Here is a 15,930-nt window from a genome sequence, read left to right on the forward strand (position 1 = left end):
TGAGAAATGGTAGTTTCGAATTCTTTTTCTTTTTTTAAGCAATTTTATTTATCAAACAATATAAAGATTTACTTATAGAATCAAACACTTCGCATAATATTTGATAAAAGGATTTGAAGTAGAATACTTCTGAGAATTGTCGCGAAATATCTGAATGTAAGTTTTATAAATATTGTTATAATAAACTGATAAAAAAATATAATGAAAAAATAATTTTAAAAATACCATATTGATTGTATTATTGCATATTAAGAATCACATTGAGTAAAATTAAAATGAAATTTTTCAGATACAAGATTAATGTTTGAAACATATAACGGCTTCAGTCGGTCAGAAAAGGTGTCAAAAATTCACATTTACTGATTGTTTTTCCCAAACAAAAGAAATATGCATTTTTTTAAATGAAAAAAAAGTAATTAGCTAATTATAAATAATATAAAATCTAAAATCTAAGTATAAATTTCAAAATTTATTAGAGAAGTTAGAACGTAATTGAAACATATGAAAATTTGATCAAAAATTTTGGGAAATTCGCTATTTTAGAAAAAAAAATAATCCAAAAATATGTATTTAAATTACCCGTTAAGCAATAAGAAAAACTGACAAATTGTTTTAAAATTTTATTAATCAAAAAGGTTATACAAGACTCATTTTTTTCTCTTAGCTCCATCTTTTTGTTCTGGTTGGCCCATATCAATTGTACCAAAAAGAATAGGATAGACAAGTTGATTTCCTTTGTCCCAGGTATAAATCTTACGGTGTTTCGGATTGTAAGCGATCATGCTGTTATTTCGGAAAGGGTTCACGAATGGTATATTCGCCTCCAGAACTTTATTCTGGTACAGGTCGAATGCAAACCTGATATGCGTAGAGGAATCAGTTACTGAATCTACGGCGTACAACACTCCGCAGACGATGAACATTTCTCCGATCTTCCTATGGGGCAAGGTCAAATTCCATATGTATTCTGTAGCCACAGTATATGGATTTAACTTCCGAACCATCGTATTGTTGGTAACTCTTGATGAATAAACAACCCAAATACCATTTTCATCCGCCATGATATCCATGTAACCCAAATCCGTGGAGTATAAATATGCATCACCTGACGTCGCTGCATCTTTAATTTGTTCAATGGAATCTCTGACTGGATTTAGTTCAGTCCGAACGACGATCTGACGATTCTTCTGGTGATAGTAAAAAGAGCCATTGTAAATTAGATGGCCCGTTCCCGAAAAAGGCACATCTATGTCGTGCCGACGACTGTAGTTGTCATTGCGAAAATCTTCCCTGTTTCTGAATTCATATAAATGATCATTGTCCGATGCATAGATGGCATAGTACTTGTTGTTGTCACTATTTGGATAGGCGTCTTGGAACCAGGCTCCAATTTCTTCTTTGGATGAACGTTGGAAAACTGGTTTCCCCAATTGATGAATCATGCAATCTAGGAAATAAAATAGTTTCATTTGTTATTTTAAAAATGAAATAACTCACTTTGATTGGTTATCAAGAAATAAAACTTTTAAAATATAAGATAAAATACTTTATATTAATTCACAGATATTTAATATATATAACATGCTACTACTTATATTATGCAAAATTATCTGATAAAAATATAATAATAAGTATAAAATAATAATACAAAATAATAAATATAATAAAAATAATAAATAATAAGTATTAATGTGTTTAATATGAATAATTATTTGAATTAAACTGCATTCGTGTATTATAATATCAATGAAGTTATGACAGTGTATTTATTATGCTTTAAGCCATGGTATAATTATATTTTGTGCTCATTAAAGGGATTTAAAACTTTAAAGAAATGAAGAATTTTTCATTTAGAATTGTCAAATAATAAAAATTGCAAATAACTAGCATTTAAAGTATTGTCTTTACTAAAATTATTTTCGCACATTTTCATAATTAAAAGTAAAAAAAAAAAGAAGAAAAAAGCGAATAATGAAATTTCGAAAAGGAAATAAAAACTTAAGAAAAAATAATATTGGAAAATAATTTTATTCCAATCCGTACATATATGTAATTCAAAAATCATATATATTAACTACTTCCATTCAAGTACCTTAATAAATATGCCCTTTTATTATATTCTATATAACATTTCGGGTTTGACACGAAGCTCGAATTTATAACAGTATAATTCTCTGATGTGAAAAAATTTGTTTGAAGTATCTTTAGATTTAAGGCAAATATATTAGTCCAGTGCAGATAATTTCCTAAAGCACAGAACAATTAGTTACTAACAATCTGTATTATGAATAAGAATAAAAAAATAGGTCACTTACTGTCTTTCCTTGGAGGTGGATGCTTCAATTCCGAAATTGAAATATTGGCTGCATCGGTAATTGCCACACTCATGACTCTTGAAACGTCTAAAGTTCCTGTAAAAAATATACGTACTGATGCAATTAACGCTATCACTTATTATCATGAACTGTCTAAATAAGCATCTAGTAACTATTCTATATTAGATACATCAATTATTGTAAAATTTTGTACAGTATCATTAAAGTATAATGCATTGAAAGTTTAAGCTAACACAAAATATTATGCAATATAAAAAATAAAAGGCATTTGAAATCAGGAAAAACTGAATGTAATATTACACTTTTAAAAGCTCAAAACAAAAATTATGAAATTACACAAAATATTTTATAAATTGGCAATTTTTTGAAAATGCGCTATGAGTGAGGAATAAAAATAAGTAAATTAATGCCCCATTTTGAAATAACAAAGAATTTTTTTTGGAGGTGGGGAACCAGAATTTTGAACCACGATTAGAAGATGAGGATGATCCATAAGGTGGTCTATCCAAGTTTCTTGAAAACACAAATCAAGGCATCCTTGCATTTTGACATGTTTAATGTATACTAGCTTCTTATTCATAATGGTTTTTGATAAAATAATATATTTACTTCATGATTCCCTAGAGACCAGCACTAAAGTGTTTAATACAAAAGAGTTATTAGCAATCCATTACCAAGGAAAAGAATCATAAACATGATTAAACTCATAATAGATAATGCACAATTACACGAAATAAAATAACCTTTCTTCGTACAATAACTTTAATATTTTCCCGTGTTTTATTCATAATACATCCTTAAACCTTCTTTGGTATTTTATATTATATAATTATTATATATTATTTCTTTCCTTAAATTATAATTCAATATGTAACGCTATGTTTATCGTTCTTTTTTGCAAAAGAGATTATGCAATTCTCCCCATTTTCTTTTATGTTGCATAATGTCATGCATTTTCAGAGTTCTTTTAATCAAGACATTGTCCTTTCCCCGTTTTATAATTGTTGTCAGTTTTTTTTATATAATCATATTTTGGTAATTTGTATCTCTTTATAAATAATTTTTATGAAATATTTTTCCTTTTATTTCTTATTAATGAAGTCCATCTGGATAAAAACCAGATGAGCTCTAGAAATAGAGATATGGTACGGTGTTAAGATGTTAAAAGTTCATCATGATATTTCTATCCATCCTCTTTGAAACTATCACAATCCTATATCATTCAATAATTTTTAAAACCTGATATTGTATATAATAGAAAGAGAGTTAGATTTCATTTCATAGTTCCTTCTTTAATTTCATTTCTGTAAAAATACAGATAATAGATATGCTGCTCCGATATCATTTTGAAAAAATATTTCCTTTTCGGATCTTTCCAATAAAAAAAAATCTTCTTACCAGATTCAGTAAGTAAGAAATCTAGAGTAAAATTTGTTAAATCGTTTTTCTTCCATATTAGATATTGTACCTAATAGAAAGAGAGTTAGATTTCATTTCATAATTCATTCTTTAATTTCATTTCTGTAAAAATACAGATAATAGATATGCTGCTCCGATATCATTTTGGAAAAATAGTTCCTTTTCGGATCTTTCCAGTTAAAAAAAAATCTTCTTACCAGATTCAGTAAGTAAGAAATCTAGAGTAAAATTTGTTAAATCGTTTTTCTTCCATATTGAATAATAAAAGAAATTTTATGAGTTATCAAAAAACATTTCAATTAATCAGCATTTATATCTTGAAATAACCTTCATGTTGTTTAGAACTAAATTGTTAAACTTTAAAAAACCTGGGGCTTGATTTATTCTTTATATGTTTACAAACATTCCATTCTGTATCAAACAGTTTCCCCTCCATAAGTTGTCCCCTCCTTCATCGTTACGCTATGTGCTTGAAAACATAACTATTATGTTTTGCTGTATAAGTAGTAGAAGAAATAAAGATATTTCTAAAGAAAAGAAATATGGAATAAAGGATGCAATCTTTCTCTTGTGAACATTCTTATAGTTGAAGTGTTGCTTAAGCTCAAAATATAAGCTGAAACCACCCAAACTTAGTTTAACTTCGACTCTAAATCCTTGAAACCTAAGATATTACATTGAATACAAAACGAGTTTAGTTTTTTAGATGTTTCTATAAATCCCCAAAGAAATATTACGAAACATTTATTCTTTTCTTTCGGTTCTAGACAGAAAAAGTTTAATACAATAGCAATCCCCAAAAGTCTTCTTGGACCCTCCTCAAAATCGCTCGGGCCTGAATAGGAACACTATAGCGTTGTGATGTCTATGTATTAAAATGGTTGCTTTTAAAAGAAATAAATAACATTTCGGAGCTTTATACTTTAACTCAAATATATATGAAAAAAAAAAATTCAAAAAGTCTGTACTATTTGGTTAGGAATCTTTACCGAAGAAGCCTACACTTTTTTTACGTACTATGTAGCCAGTATTACATCAAACACAGCATTTGGATGCATCACACACATTTGTTTTTGAAATTGTGGAATAAAATTCCTTATAATCCAACAAACATAACAGAGGATTAGAATTGTAAAGAAGAAAGTCTCAACGTGAAAATATTAGTGGCACATAAATAAATCACAACAAAAATATATGAAACGAATTATAATAATTTCTCTTATACATAAGGGTGCATTGTTTAAAAGAATTGCACAATGTGAAGTATGAATAAATCCAAACAAAATAAAATTTTCGCAAATTTAATTATTATAAACGCGAAACTTTTAATAAGAAATAAAAACAGAGACAAATTCAAGTATATAATATAAAATATCGAAGAATTAATAGAAGAAAAATAAAAATAATTAAGAGTGAAATAAAAATATATATGAGCTTAGACGCATAAAATTTACAGTTAAAATAATACGGAAAACAATGCCACTATATATATGAAACGACACAAAGGTCGCATTGCTGTAAACAAACTAAAGGAAGATTGTGATCATGTTATATTGCTGTCTCGTATATTATTAATGAATAAATGTTCTTGGAGAACGAATTTAATGCATAATTCTTGGTATCCTGAATATCTCTACGTGAACAAGAGCAGATAAAAACTTCACATTTTTTTTTATACCTAATGAGAAATTTAATGTTTAAAAAGAAGTTCATAATGTTAAGTCAAAATAATACGGGGAATAAATTCTTTGATGAATTGTTCATTATTGGATCTTTTATATATGTCATCAACATATAAAAATATTCTCCTTAAAAATTAAATCGGATTTCGGGGTAGTCATAAAAATCAAATAAATTAGCTTTATTTTTCTTTTAACGGCTTGTTGCCATGTAAATCCAACTGCGATTTTAAACAGTAGGAAAGAAAACTTTGCGCATAATTAATAATTTAAAATTAAGAATTGTGCACGCTTATTAGCGTATCGTTATCGAGTAGATGGTCGAGTAGAGATGGTCTAAAATAGAAATATTTAAAACTTCATAACTAGGTTAATTTCAGTATTGGAAACATAAAATCATTTCTTTATTTAAAATATTCGTGCTTCAAAAATACTTTACTAAATAAAAATAATAATATTGGAAGACCGCATGAAAATTTAGATTGCGTATTTCTTTAAAGCTTATTTATAGATTTGGAAAGTATAAAATATATTTTTTCTTCTACATCATTTAGACATTTTTTTCTCTTCGGTAGTATATACCAGACACTAATTTTTTACAAGTTAAATATTAAATGGATACTATTAGATTGGATATTCTATTTAAATAAAATTAATTATTTATTCATATGCTGTGGATTGAATTTATGAATTAAAATTAAAGAAATTAAAGCTGTACCCATCGATCCATCTATAGTATTCAGTTTCCACACACATTTATTTCAAATTAATCTTTATCGCTTCATTATTTTCGATTCCAATAAAATCTAAAAAAACTCGTTCAGCTGCCCTGTTATGAAACATTTTTTTTTCTTTACACCTTTAACGTTAGAAGACGAAATTATTTCACACTTAATGGAAAGTGTAATGATAATCAAAAAGTTTTATTAATCTCTTAATCGAATCCTAAATGGATTCTTAAATCATTTTTGAATAGATTTTTAATTTGGGTCAATCCGTCTGCCAACGGGTATTAATTATTTTACTGAATAACTTAAGATGACAGAGACGGGCATCTCAGATGACTGACTACTAAAACAATTCGAAAATAATTATATACTTTCATAATTTCATAATAGCTTATAAAGATTCGTATATATTATTCAAAATTCAAATAACTTTATTTCAAAAGCAGAAAATTGAAAGGAAAACATAAAATAGAATTTGTAAGTTAATTCAATAGTTCAAAAAAATGTTAATTTCATTCTAAGGTCTAAATAATTAAATATCTTTGAAGTTACATAATTTTCTCATAAAGTTTATATCTATAAAAAAGTGAATTTTAAGCACTCATACTTCTAATTGAAAATATCTCAAATAGTTTTATTATTTTTGGAAATTTCAAAAATGCATGATATAAAATGGAAAATGAATCGTTTTGATATAGATTTACAATGCACAACATTTGTGGATGCCTGGATACCAAAACTTCTAACTTAGTATCTATTAAAATACTTCTGAAATATTGAAATATGAAACATATTATCAATTTTGAATCTGCTATATTCTCTCAAACTTTCCATCACTTTCTCCAATTATTTAACAGAAGAGAGGGGATGCTTATTTCAAACAGAAAACTCCAATACTTCGAAATTTACTCTTTTCTTGCAAAATTCAACTTTTCTTACCCTCTCCGAAATTGGAACTTTTATAATTTACATCTCCATTGTCAAAGTTTCATAAAGAAGCCTTAAACCCACAGTTTGAAGTTTCCTCCAGGGTGAGAAAAATAAAACTTCTGCCCTCGGTGGAAACAATTTATATTGCGTGGATACTTTCTCTACCTAAGCAACCGCATCGCTTATTACTTATTCTCTTACTTTCTTTTTGTATTTTGGCAACATGACGATGGTCTTGTTCTGGATAAACAGCTTACTAACATCAGTCAGGAAAAAGAACTCCCTTCTCTCCCCAACTGAGATCCAAGTGGCCGGATTAAGCGTCAAGTAATTCGAGAAAAGCAAGAAAATCTCATTCTTCTTCATGTCTTAGGGAAGCCTTATTTCCTCTTTTGTTGGTGCAGATAGACTTTTGCTCTTGGTATTATTTAAGCATTAACGTCTGTCTTCATTTCCGGTCTCTTCCTGAGACACATGGAATGTTTTTGGCAAAGTCTTACATCCAAGATAAGTGAGGCTTTTCCTGCACTAACAAATATTCTCATTCTTGATATTTTTATTTTATGTTTCTAATTGTTTATGTTTCTAATTGTTTTATGTTTCTAATTGTTTGTTGAAGTAATAATTTTTCTGGGTTTTAAATTTATCTAGTTCGAATAACGTAAATGGTCCAGAATGTATTAAGACTTGAATTACACATATAATATATAAAATTGAATTTTTGTTTGTTCGTATTTTATGCGTTACCGTAAAATTTGCTATAAAACATCAACAACTTATTGCTTATACTTGCGTGAAGGTTTTAGGCATAGTACAATTAATATATCTAATGTATAAAAAAGTTTTTATTTTTCGTATTTTATGTACTGCATCGTTCAACCAATGGAGATAAAACTTTGCCAATTTATTGTTTTGAACCAAGAAAATCCACGATTTTCACAAGACCAGTTGTATGTTGGATGCTCATGAGTCGGGCAGCCAAGACATTTATTTGCTTTATATATATATATATATATATATATATATATATATATATATATATATATATATATATATATATATATATATATATATATATATATATATATATATATATATATATACATATATTGTTTACTCTAAAATATACTTGAATAATAAAGTCAATAGAAAAAATATTATTTATACTTCTCCTTTGAATCTATTAATTGTCCGCAATGAAATATCATTCTTTCTATCTTCCCTAATTAAACAATATAGCTATTTCCAATTTCAAATGATATTTCCAAAATTATTTATTATGTGGCAGCAACGCGCTGTGTACCAGCTAGTTTTAAATAAATTTAAGTCCAAGTATTCATAAAACTTTTATCCTTTCATCCTTTCTCTGCAGTATGAGCTTTACCAGCAAATTCTCAATTGATAATGATTCAAATGCCAATAACATGTTTCTCCATGCAAATAAGGGAAATTTAAAAAAAATGTTATTTGCACAGATAAGATGGAATCGACCTTTTTTTTATTTTGAAATGAAACCAAAATATAATGTTTCAGACAATTTAGCCACCATATCATTTTACAACTTCTGAAGCAAAAGATTGCATATGATAAAACACAAATTCAAGTAACGGTTTGCAAGTATCTCATATGTCGCCTTTTATTCATTAAATCAGTTGTCAAGTAAAAATGCTCTGCTATTTTTTACAGAAATAATTATCATTTTCGATGGTATGGTACAATATGAGCAGCAGAAATGTAAATGCATTGCTTATTAATATCGCAATGCTGACTAACGATGAATATTTTCAAATATTTATCTTGAGTCAACATTCAATATAAGTGGCTATTATAGGACTGGCTAATGGATATGGTAAAACGCAAATCAAGTAACGTTTTACACATATCGCATATTATGCTTTTTATTTATTAAATCAGTTGTCAAATAAAAAGCTGTGCTATTTTTACAGAAATAAATGGCATTCCCGATGATATGACAGAATATGAGCAGCAGAAGCGTAAATGTATTATTTATTAATATCGCAATACTGACTTACGATGAATATTTTCAAATATTAATCCTAGGCCATCGTTCAATAGGAGTGACTATATATAGAATGTTGTCATAGATCTAATGTATTCAAAGCAAGTGAAATGAGAATGACCACTCAAACAGCCATGAATTGCATTCAAAGGGTGCATAAGATTTCACTAACTAATGGCTCTTTCGATCTCATCTAGCTAATGTTTATAGATACTATCGCTGCGATTGGAGAAATTCAAACATAATATTCAAGTCATTTGAATACATTGTAAGCATTACAATGTACATATTGCTGAGCTAAATATATCCAGTTTCACCATGAGAAATCATTCTATCACAAAAAGGAAAGTACTGATTTGAAATTCTTTATGTAAATTATAGTACCCGAACAATATATTTGTTTACTTTTGGAGGTTATATGTAATTTATAAGAAACTTATTCTCAAATCTGAAGCACTCCATTGATACTAAAGTTATCAAGTGGTTAAAAGTTTTACAATTTTCCTGATTACTTGCAAACTAATCACATTATATATGATATGATATGATAAATTATGATACATGCAAACTGATTAATAAATTCTGAGTAGGAATTCATATTATTCATAACGACCATTATGAAATTCATGATGAAAGGAATTAAGAAATTAGGAAATGAATTATGAAATAATGAAATTCATTATGAAATAATGAAATTCATTATGAAAAAATGAAATCCATTATGAAATGAACTATAAAATAATTAAATTCATTATAAAATGATTTATGAAATAATGAAATTCGTTATAAAATGAAGTATGAAATTATAAAATTCCTTAGGAAATTATCCCTCTCCTTTTTTCAATACATTATAAAATTATTTTTACCCACCGAGCGCCGGTTGTCTAGTTTCAGAGTGTTCTTAAAACGACCGCAGTCAAGATATAGGTTGAACACTATTTACTGAAAAAGAAATTGGCAATTGGCAGAAGGTTCTAAAACCGGTTTGGTATGTTTTACTTTTCCCCCACCTTTAACAACAGGGGGTAAACTTTCCCGCGTCTCGACTATCACCTCTCCCTAAAGACCGGGGATTTTGAATAGTACTGAGAGATCAATCTAGTAATAAATCTGTCAGCATAGGATAATCACCTTGCGGGTTTTCAGCAGAGAATTTGGTTTTCGCTCTGAGAACTGATTCTCTTTCAATCTGAAGTGTTTGCAGAAAATAGAATTTGTTCAAAGTAAATAAATAAATAAAAATAAAAAATAAATCGCGTAAAAGGATTTTATAAAGAAAAAGAACAGATAGAAAAATTTACTCATTAATTGATCTAGAATGAAATTTTCATCCATCAAAATGCATTACGAATTTATACATTTTACTTACATTCAGAGGATTTTACTTCAATTTCTTCTAATTTTTAGCTTAAAGTGTTTTACTGGTATATTTAGTATTTGGAATGAAAATAGCATGATATATTTATTGCATGAATATATAGTTCTCTGATTAAAATAGATTATAAGCAATTATTATGTAATGATACGATAATAATAAAAATACTACATTTATTTCGAAAAAATATAATCTGTTATTAAAAATTTTTGGACAAAAAATTTGTAGGATTTTTTCTTTTGTTTCAGATTCTTGTTTTAAGTTCTGGAAATATTAAAACAGTCTTTTGTCAATACAGTAATATTGTAAGATATATAGTATATAGTAATAATAATATTTTATAAAAATATTAGCAAATTGAATATTTTTGACTTATTATCCTATTTTGAAATAATTTAAATAATAAGTTAATTCTTGATAATAAGTTTTTTTAAAATTTATTTAAATACTGAAATAAGAAAACATGTTACTCACAAAACTTATTTTTGATCAAAATTATCATTCCCTCAATGAAATCAAAATTTCAACTGTACTCATTTTATTAAATTGCAATATTATGATTTTTCTGTGAAAATTCGAGAAATCTTATAGATAAAATGAGACTTAGTTGTATGTATCGAACAATCAAAAATTACCCTTTTCAGACCGTTGCTTCCACGCACTTCAGGATTGAACAATTCAAATGAATTTCATAAGTAATATTTATAAGGTGTTCAACTGCATGTGAATTTCAAAAGATGAATGCACAATAGAATAAAAGAAAAACAATCTACATTAAATATTTTTTAATCATAACTTCAGCAATGTTTAAAACACGTGATTGAAAAATAGGGTTTTTATTTCATTGCAACAATAAAACTCTTTGTTACAAATTTTCACACATTCATTAAAGTAAAAAGAAAAAAAAAAATTATAGATATTAATGAATCTGAAATAGTTTTGCCAGTTTACGGACGGTGAACAGAGTTTTTCATTTGCAGTTTCTTAGCCTCCCTACATAAAAATTAGATGGGAGAAATGTGGCTTAACGATGACATTACATATTAAGAAGGTTGTGCGAAAGCAGATATAATTTAAGCAAGTTATATATATATATATATTACAGATGACTCGTCGGGGTCTCATACTGTTAAAATCTTCAACTTTATTTTTTTTTATCAAAATAAACGTAACATTTACAAACATTTTTTTAAAAAGCCAAAAGCTAATATTTTTATAGATTATTAATTTTTAAAGCATGATAAAAATTTTAATTAAAATTTTTCCGTGATAACTCGAAGGAAAGTAAATTAATTAATTTTAAATATCTATATTAATTCAACGTATTTAAGTATATTTAATCAATATATTTCATAATGGAAGTGCACTTAAATCTTCCAACTTGTTGATTCTATCCGTTCAACCTAATTATTTTCCATTGTTGATATGATCCAATATGATCCAACTTATTTTTTTATGCTATTTCACTGGTTTGCTTTTATAAAAGTTTTGTTATGCTTCAGTTAAAGCTCAATTGCAGCATCAAGCATTGGTGAAAACTTTTTAAAGTTCGCCCATTTTTGAAAATTGCTATCAGAGCCGGCTTTAGAAGGTGAATTAGAAATAATTTTCCTATATGAAATAATTATCAGTAGTGCCCGATCAATTGCCGAATTTCAACCAGAATATAAAACCACTTTAATAAGAAAATCTACTTGCATTGTATTAGTGAACAGAGAAATAGATTTTTAAAAATTTTACCTTTTAGTCATGAATTATTATTAAATATATCAAGAAGTACGTCTTTAAATTTTCTATGAAAGAATATGACATAAATATAATAAATTATAATAATAGATCTATCTTCAATATAATAGATCAAAAATAGTAGAGCACTCACTATATTTGACCTAAAATCTAAAACTGAGTAAATAGCAAAGCTTAAAATAATTTTTTTCATAGTTTATTGCTATAAAGCCCACACTTATTCTATAAAAATGACAAATTCTTTCAGGGGAGATAAATTAACCTTTTTGATCCCAGACTGATAAGTTTCACGAATGGTAAAGATTAACAGAATTATTCAGAATATCCTCTAAGAATTTATTTGAATTGCTGAATGCTAAGCAAGGGAAAATATCCACCCTTTCAATGCAAGATTCGTACTTCTGTTGTACAGCACGCCTAAAACATGTTCTATTCAATCCATCTTGCGACACACATTTTTCTTGAATAGGATGTTGTCGCCAGATATAACGTTTCTCTTTGTAACACAACTTGGACAACTTTTAGCACTAAACTTACCGACATTTTACTGCTTGATTTGGGCATAAAATTTCTTTTAACAATGCGGACAAGTTGAAAACTACTTTCACACTGAGCAACACATGCACTTTCTTACCAAATACTAATAATTGAACGGAACCGAGATCCATAGACAAAAAAAAAAAAAAAAAAAAAAAAAAAAAACCTTGTGATAAGCTATGAGAAGTTTCTCTTAAAATATATTACACAGTAAAACGATAAACGAACCATGGCGGTAATGAAACAGAATATTATACATTTACATCACATGGAGCCAAATCTTCAATATTATTCCAAACAAAAAGAAATGATTCTATTATGTCTTTATTGAGAGTAGACAGTAGATAGTAAAAATAGAAACACGTTTTGAAAGTGAATCTGCAAGGTGGGTTTATGTGCTGCTCCATGTTTTCAGATATATCATACGCAATCTGTTATTTAAATTGCCTTACATGTAATTGCAATGGGTGAAATATTGTAAAACCTGCACATAATCACATTTATCTTTTAAATATTGAATTTATGCATTTTAATATTTAATCTAAGAGTGTTGCTATATTTTGAGTCCGTATTTTTTTCAGTATTTATAATTTTTTGCTAATATTCTTCTTTTTAAGAATTCTGTAATGATACATGGAATTCGGTTATTATTTTTTTACTTTTGGGATTTTACAAAAAAAGTGTACAAACTATTTTTGATGAAAAAGGTTTAATAATCATTTAATTATTTTTTAATAATATTTCTAGTAAAATATAAACAGATTTTATTCAGTACTCTATGTGTTACATTTATTATTCTTATAAATTGTATTATACTTAAAATTTCTATCAGCCTTTAACGCACTTATTTATTTTCATTCAATAGCTAATACTGTTTTAATGTACGGCAATAATTATAATTGCATATATACATTTATTCATTCCATTCTTCAAAGCAATGTCAATTCAATTTACTCATCATCCAATTTCGTTCAATATAAATAAATGTTTCTAAAATAGTTTTCCATTTTAGTAAATATATTTTCTTTCTTTTATATGCTGAACTTTTTTTAATAATCTTGATTATTAATAAGTAATTTTTATCACTTCGCTTTTCGCAACCTTATACAAGTAACAAAACATCCTTCCATTTTCAATATGGTTTATAATTTAGATTTAAATATATATTTATAATATAATTATAAATTTAAAAAAGCTAATTTCTAAAGAATATTTTTTATTCTTATAAAAGAAAGCCCCCCCCCGTCTGAGCCAAATAAATAAATAAAAAAGGGCAAAGATGATATGCAAAAAGCAGTAAACAACACTCGTATTGAACTATAGTGAAATAGAACATTAAACACTGCCGAAGAATAAGAGCAACTACTTTTATCAAGATACTTTAAATAAAAAGGTTTACAAAAATTAATTAAAAACACTTTTACCAAAGTTCACTTTGAACAGTAAAAAATAAATAAATAATCAGATCCAAACGCTTTCAGATTTGCCTTTCATTTCGTATTAAATGCTTCGCGAAAATCTGTATACAAAACATAAACAATATTTAAAGTTACATTTATAAATAAATATTTGTCGCGCTTCATAATTGCAATTAAAAATAAATTTTAAAAACTTTTATAAGATTTTTTTTTTATATTTTATTACATTTCATTAAAGATATCTATCATCAAAAGTTTGAATATACTTTTTTAATATCGCAGCAACCAAGTACAGAAAATTCAAACCCCTTTTTGCAAACTAATAGCAATCATTAAGCGTTATAAAACGCTGTAAACACGAGAAATTTCCTACCTTTAATAAGTATAAAAATGTTTGCTTGATAGCGAATGATACTAAATTCGCTGTGAAATAATTAAATATTCAAATCAAAAAGGAAACACAATGCTCATATCAGCAATTGATAATGCAATCGCGAATTCTTATAAAGAACGTTATTTCCCCTCCTCAGGAGTTCATTCCCCAAAGTGGAGGGATCACCCAAGTTCGGCGAAAACCACAAATGACCTTAACAAGCAGATGACCCATATTGTTTATTATATTTAAGAGGGGAAGCATTGACGACTTTATACATCGAAGCCGGTTTTAAAGCAACTTTCTACTTCCCAGCCGGTTTTCAGGAGATTTGTTGGAGCGACTTTCTACGTCCCAGCCGGTTTTCAGGAGATTTGTTGGAGCGACTTTCTACGTTCCAGCCGGTTTTCAGGAGATTTGTTGGAGCAACTTTCTATGTTCCAGCCGGTTGAAGAGTTAAAGTTATTAATAATATTCTCTTTCTTGTACTGTTATTGTGCATTATAATATAAATTAAGAAGAGAATTAAGTTTTGATTCAGAAAAAAGTATTGTTGGATAACGTTTTGTGCTAAAACTGCTTTTTCCCGATATCTGATAAGGTGAAAATAAAAAAAAAATGCATTTGGAACTCATTGTCATGTGCCTAAAAAAATAAAAAAAATACCAGAGTAATAAATACAAGTTTCCAACGATTAACAACTATTAAGACTAATTCTAATCAAATTATATAAAAAAATTAGTAGGAATTTATCTGGATTTTTTATTCACTTTATTGAAAACTCCATGTAATCATGTTTGTCCTCAGATGCCCAATTTTCTAAATCGTTCCTTATTATTCAACTTTTTAAACATATATTATGTGTTTTATTTATCGCTTAAGATTTTATATTTTAATGAATTTCTTCCCATGAATTTTGATAAGTTTTCTATATTATTTAATTGATTCATACATTGCAATTATCTTTTATCAAATCATTGATCTTTATTAACGGATTATAATGTGTATTGACAAACAATTCACTAAAATCAATTTCATATTTCGCATTAAAGACAATATTAAAACAAACTCGCATAAATTTTATATAAATGCGTAGGAAACATTATTTGTTTATTCTCCATTTCTTGTTTATAAAAAAACCCTTATATTTACAAAACCATAGAACTTTTGACAGCTCATGCAATTTTATAAATTGTTATTTACTTTGTAATGAGGTTTATGTAGCTTTAGAGGAGGCGTTAGAGAATCTTAAAGCATATATAATATATTTAGTTGACTACAATTTGAAAGAACATCATTTATTAACGCATAATTGCTTAAACATTGCCGAGAAGACCAGCGTAGTTATTGTAAACCAAATATTTTGGAC

The 15,930-nt window shown here is 27.2% G+C and overlaps 1 protein-coding gene across 1 annotated transcript in view; it reads right to left on the minus strand.

Annotated features, from left to right (window-relative positions):
* Positions 1-607: 607 nt before the first annotated feature.
* Positions 608-15,930, minus strand: part of LOC129962067 (uncharacterized) — a 367,795-nt gene continuing 352,472 nt past the window's right edge. The window contains exons 13-14 of the mRNA XM_056075776.1: positions 2,316-2,411; positions 608-1,447 (exon numbers count right to left, since the gene is read on the minus strand). Of these exons, the coding sequence (XP_055931751.1) occupies positions 648-1,447; positions 2,316-2,411 (896 nt within the window). The 3' untranslated portion in view covers positions 608-647. The remainder of the gene's footprint in view (positions 1,448-2,315; positions 2,412-15,930) is intronic.

Source organism: Argiope bruennichi, chromosome 2 (assembly GCF_947563725.1).
Source record: "Argiope bruennichi chromosome 2, qqArgBrue1.1, whole genome shotgun sequence".
NCBI classification, from domain to species: domain Eukaryota; kingdom Metazoa; phylum Arthropoda; class Arachnida; order Araneae; family Araneidae; genus Argiope; species Argiope bruennichi.